We start from the raw sequence: 6,000 nt of genomic DNA, 5'->3' as shown, positions 1-6,000 counted from the left end.
ATTCCATTATACTGAATGCTCACAGAGTATCCAGAACACACTAATAAATTTAAGGTCAAGAGGAAGAGATGGAGAGGTGGCCAAATCCTTTTACTGTTAGAGGGTTTGGGAAATAAACTGGCCTGTGAACAGCTGTTAAAGGTCATGATCAAATGAAGCTATATCCTAGAGATGGGGCCACACACTGTTGGAACTTCCTTTGAAGTTTTTTGCTGCAGCTGCAACAGCTACAGCAGCATGCCTTGGCCAGAGCAAGTGTTGCCATGAAAATTTCACAGAACGCTTCAACTGCACATCTGGTTCTTGCTGACATTTATATACAGCTTATTTGAATTGTAGACCACATTTCCCTGAAAATGTTAACTTCATAACTAGATCCAGGTTAGTTCATTTGTTTGCCAGTCATCTATTATAAACAGAACAGTTGGTTGAGATGAAATAAAAAATTAAGCAAGGTTTTTATTTTAGATTTACTTTAGTGACATTTGCACTGGTTGTCCAGTAGCCTTTAATGTTCTGAGACTGCTTGAGGTTATCTTCATATAGCCTTGTTCTTGAACTGCTGCTTCCATCATTTTTCCAGATCAAAAAATTTGGTTTAACTTAAGGGAATGTATGCACTGGACATTTCTTATTGGGATAAGATTTTTGAGATTCTTCTTCTGTGTTCCTCTCTTGCCCTTTACATAGTTGTAATTCACAGACATGCACAGGAATAACTTTTATGTCAAGTGTAAAGCCTAGTCCTGTAATGACAGAATGCAGGGCAAGTGAAAGGAGGGCATGAAATGCTGGGAGAAAGCAAAGTGAAAAGAAGTCAGCTGATGACAGTTGAGGAAGAGAAGATGCTGAAGACCGACCTGAGGAAGGAGATGGACAGGAAATCAGAAAGAAGAAAAGCAGATGCAAAACAGAACTGACAGGCTGCTATTCAGACAGCAGTAATTAACACTATGATGGAACAAACAGTGGCCAGGAAATGAATTCATATAATTGTGTTAACTTTTTTATCTATAAAGTACCACCCATTCACACTCATTAAATCTAGGAGTGCTTGCCAAATTGATTCTCATCTGTAATTGAGAACTGTGAGGATTAAATGTCAGTGTTTTGTAAGCAGACTTGCTAACAGGAAGGGAAAGGAAGAAAGGTGACAGGTTTTAGCCCTTCCTCCAAGGCACTTCCCATCCTTTTCCTATCAGTAGATCTTTTAAGAAGAAGCCAACTGCATCAAGCGGAATGCCTTGCAAGTAAATTTGTGTGGGACAGGAAGGAGGGAGAGGGAAAACTCTCTTTCCACCCTTAACTTCTGAGTGACAAACCCAGCAAGTGGGAGGCAAAAGGCCACAACCCCCTCATCACCAGCAGCTAAGAGTGATTTTGCTAGACTACAGGGTTTAATGAAGGCAGAAGAAAAGCAAACAGCAGAAAGCAAAGAGCAACCTGGAAATATAAATCACCGCATCTTCTTCCATGACACCAGAGATCGTAAGGATATATTACACTCTGGATTCTAGTTACTAGAATTAATTGAAAATTAAGTAAAATTTTATTCCTTTCAAGAAATTAAAAGATTCTTTGGGGTCAAACTGCAGCAGACAAGTCTCTTCCAGACCAAAATGAATGACAGCACAGAAGTATGCCCCCACCACCACAAGGCTATTGTGATGCACCTACTACTTTAAACTTCCCACCACAAATCACATTTCCACAGTGGAAGGCTAAACAACTGAAGATCTTAGTTGTGCACTGGATGCTAATTGGCTGGAGCAACAACTCCCACTGCAAAAGAAACCAATTGCTTTTAAAAGTTTATGTCTAGCACATGGAACTGTTGCGCCCAAAAAACAACCAGTGGAGCACTTTTTTCTTTGCAGCAGTATGCAAATTACATCTCTGGATCCTGGCCTATGGATAAATGAAGGCCGAAAGCCCTCCATAAGCCTCAAAGTCACACAAACATCTGCCACACAATGATAATTCACCATAATGCTTTGCTGTTCTTCTAATGTAAGTGTAAAGGTGAAAATACACCTTGTCTGTATTAAGTGGGATTATGGAATACTTTTAGTGCTCTGCACTTCCATATATCAAGAGGCTGCTCTAGTTAAGCAGAAGGACCACAAATCTGCCCTAAAATTATTGGCTCCCTTTACTTTTATTGCTTTTCCAACTCATACCTGCTAAATAAATATTCTACCAGTGTTTTGTATGGGGCTTAAAAATCAAGCATTGTTGTAGTTATTTGGTCATGGTATATATTTCAGGTTTCTCTACAGCTTCATAACAGGTGTATCTAAATACCAGAAAATAGTATTCTATGGCTTAGTAGGTAGGAACTAGAAAACCATTAAAATTATTTTGTTATTGTGTAAACTACAAAAACCCTGGAAATTTCACATACTACATCAAGTCTCTGTGCACTTCATCGGCCAGTAGCATCACTGTGATGTACCAGTAAGGCAATGTTACACAAATATTTCATGGCTTTTAACCCAGTGCCGGATCACATTCATAGTCACAGTAACTAGAGATGTGGAGCCTTTCCCAAATCATCTAGACCATCCAAAAACTGATGGAAGATCCTTCACTGCTTTATAGACTGAAGAGCAAAGAGCAATACTTGCTCAGTAATGGTTTAAGTTAAGCGCCTTTCCCTGGATAACAATTATGGGTCTTCCTCCATATCATCTGGATTGGGGGCCATAATGAAATGTTTGGGGTATACAAGATTGTGCTCATACGCATGTTCTTCCCAGCGAGCATCATCACTTTCATGGGTAATATAACGCTCTCCAATGCGAGTTTCAAACTCCCGAAGATCAAGCCAAGTTTGATAATCCTAAAAAGAAAAGTTTAGATGAGTGGTTTCTGAACACAATGTTGATCTTAATAGCGCAGTGATTCATTTCTAAAAGCACAGTGTGTTACCCAACAGTATTCAGTTCTGATGGTGGACAAGTTCCTCACTCTCGCCACAGCCAGTAACGGTGGCTGGCTGTATGATACAACAACCAATGCTATAAAGTAATGAGAGTCAGAGAAGTCACTCTAAATCCCAAAACTACTACTCTTAACATCCATTATTTCAAATAACCCAGTGCATACTGCTAAACCCAGACCAAATTAAACAAACTCTCATCATGCCCAAAAAAGAGAGGAAGGAAAAATAGATAGCTCTACTCAAATTGAATCAAATAAACTTTCCAAGTTTTCATTTATACAAGACCTGTCAACTACTTGAGTCAGATTATGATTCATGTAATTGAACTGGGTAACATATAACACAAAAAGTTGGTATGCGTTAGCTATACCTGTAACCACGGATGACTAAGTGATTTGTCAACACTGTAACGTTTTCTCATCTTCACTTGAAGCAAGTTGTTTATTAAATCGATAGCTGGAAGAGGAAAAAAGTAATCAAAATAAGTATTTTGTCTTTCCTGTCACCCACGATAATAATTCTGAAGGAAAAAATAGTAATTAAGAGACAAAGGAAAGTTTGGGTTTGTGTAAACAGTACTACACAAACAGTTTGTGTTGTATGGGTGGAATTCATCTGAAGTCAATAAGACTTCTATTTGTTTTAGAGAATTTGAATTGTACCATATTGCTGAAAGATTAAACACATCTAAATTGGGAGTAAGTACTTTTGGACAGAGAAGCATTTACTTCTGAGTAACATGGATAGGATGCTTTCAATACAAATTAACACCTACTATTGAAACAGTTTTTCAAAGTGTACATTTGCTGCAAAAGGTATGCAAAAGACCTAAATAATAAGTTCCATATTGTCAATACCTACACACCAGTGCTGAAAACTAAACATGACATTAGCAAGCTTTAAGCACAAGTAAAGTTCTTTTTTCTGGAAATGCTGACTACAGACATGGGAGGAAGCAAGACAACTTTGGAAAGGGCTGTGTACCAATAAGTGCATTGCTGAATAACACATTACAGCAACTGAAAAACACTGAACTACAGGCATGTTTTCATATAAGGCTCCCTGGGTCCATTATGATAATTGGTGGCTCTTTTCCTTTCTACAGAAGGCACTGGGAAAGCCCTAAATATAATGCCTGACAGGGCCATATCTCCAGGATTTTCAGGAAAAATCTTACAACCCTCCAAACCAGGCCCTATAACATGAAGCAGAACCCTTCCAACATAAAAGTTAAAGCCTTTTATCCATCTGTGCTGGATACCCATCTGCAGTATAGTGGTTAGCGTTCAACCAGGACCTGGAAGACCCAGATTCACATCTGTTTTCCAGCCAGAATCTCATTGGGTGACCTTGTTATCTGTCAGTCTACAAACCCTACAAGGTTGTTGCAGGGATAAAAAGCAGGGTAGAGGCAGGTGCCTGCACACTATCTTGAATTACTTGGAAAGAAAGGTGGAATCAATTGCAATAAATGAATATTTTTTATTACAGTAAAATGTTTTGCAATTAACTCCTGTTTCCTCCTAATTCTCTTATAATTCCATGGTCCCACTCACACTAAATGCCATGCCTTTATAGTCTAAAATACAGATTACTACCACATGGAAAATATTATGAACCAAGATATTATATCCAAAACCTCTAGACTATATTTACCTTCACTAGATATTTCCTTCCAGGGATTTGGTGGATACATAAACGCTGCATTTTGAATCTGGTCATTTATGTCTTCATCCTCATTAAATGGAAATGTACCACTAAGGCTCACGTAGATGATGACTCCCACTGACCACATATCCAGAGATCTATTGTAGCCCTTACTTCTAAGCACCTCTGGGGCGAGATAAGCTGGAGTTCCCACTACAGACCTCCGGAAAGACTTCTCACCAATAATACGTGCAAAACCAAAATCACACAGCTTCACCTGTAAAACAAATATCCCTTGATTAAATTACCTTGAACTGAACATCAGTATCAAAAATTCATTAACTGTAATAGCCAACTCTTTAAAACAAAACAGATGGGGGTAGGGAGTTGTGCACCAACATACAATTTTGCAAGAATTGCTCGTTAGAAAAAACAACACCCTGATACCTGAAGTGTCCAACCAGGCCACTTGGTAAACCATAAGGAATGGTTCTAACTTTTGGGCTTGGTAACAATTCTCTCAGAGACCTACAAACACTGGTGTGCGGAGAATTGTTTTATGAGATATATTCAAAGTACAAAAGATGGTGCTTTGTTCCCAAATGGCATAAAAATACAGAGTTAATGAACATTTTATCCTATATTTCCTCCTGCAGAATATACAACCATTAAAAAAATACTTCATTCTTTCCCACCTGAGGAAATGGCTCTGCTGATGCTAATAGTACATTTTCAGGTTTTAAATCACAGTGCACTATATTCTTGAAGTGTAAATTCCTCAAAGCCACAAGTATCTAAGAAAATAAAAGGAAAAAAGCATTTTTAAAATCACTCAAAGAGAAAGAGATGCAACATATTATGTCTCCAAGAATTGCCTAAAGGACAGGTGAAATTACCTTCAGTTTAAGGATCACCAGGAGTCCTCCTCAGCCCCTCTTCTGAAAGACGTTAGGGCTAGGGAGGGGGAGAAAAGGCCCAACTTCACATGAGACTGAGGTTGGAGCCAATGCTGTCAAATTGTTAGTGGGGAAGGGCCATAGTTCAGTGGTAGATCATCTGCCTTGCATGCAGAAGGTCCCTGGTTCAATCCCCAACATTTCCAGGCATGACTAAGAAAGACTCTGCCTAAAACCCTACAGAGTCACTGCCAATCAATGTACACAGTACTGAGCTAGATGGGCCAATGGTCTTGTTCCTGTATAAGGCAGCTTCCTAGTTTCCTAGTGCGAAGACCATTGCACTAATGGAGGTCTATTTCTCAATGCTGCCCACAAACCAGTGCTAGCTCACCAGCCCAACCTACTGCCCACTCACCCACCACTGAGCCTAGGAGGCAGTGCTTTGCTTGAGAACCCAAGCACAACTCCAATCCATGGTGGACTGGCACGTCTCCCACCTCCCTGCCGTGG

General features: G+C 39.4%; 1 protein-coding gene across 2 annotated transcripts in view; it reads right to left on the bottom strand.

The window, feature by feature from the left end:
* Positions 1 to 217: 217 nt before the first annotated feature.
* The window catches only part of PRKD3 (protein kinase D3), a 48,229-nt gene continuing 42,446 nt past the window's right edge, over positions 218 to 6,000 (bottom strand). Inside the window, exons 16-20 of one of the 2 annotated variants that reach the window (XM_033144423.1) lie at positions 5,287 to 5,385; positions 4,601 to 4,868; positions 3,315 to 3,400; positions 2,745 to 2,842; positions 218 to 746 (exon numbers count right to left, since the gene is read on the bottom strand). In XM_033144423.1, coding sequence (XP_033000314.1) covers positions 728 to 746; positions 2,745 to 2,842; positions 3,315 to 3,400; positions 4,601 to 4,868; positions 5,287 to 5,385 — 570 coding nt within the window. In that variant the 3' untranslated portion in view covers positions 218 to 727. Of the gene's footprint in view, positions 747 to 2,134; positions 2,843 to 3,314; positions 3,401 to 4,600; positions 4,869 to 5,286; positions 5,386 to 6,000 lie in introns of those variants that run through there. The other variant, XM_033144422.1, reaches the window with a different exon arrangement.

The sequence above is a fragment of the Lacerta agilis genome, chromosome 3, assembly GCF_009819535.1.
Source record: "Lacerta agilis isolate rLacAgi1 chromosome 3, rLacAgi1.pri, whole genome shotgun sequence".
In the NCBI taxonomy this organism is placed as follows: Eukaryota; Metazoa; Chordata; class Lepidosauria; order Squamata; family Lacertidae; genus Lacerta; species Lacerta agilis.
Note: the sequence above shows the minus strand (reverse complement) of the source record. Positions and strands in the feature narration are given on the sequence as shown.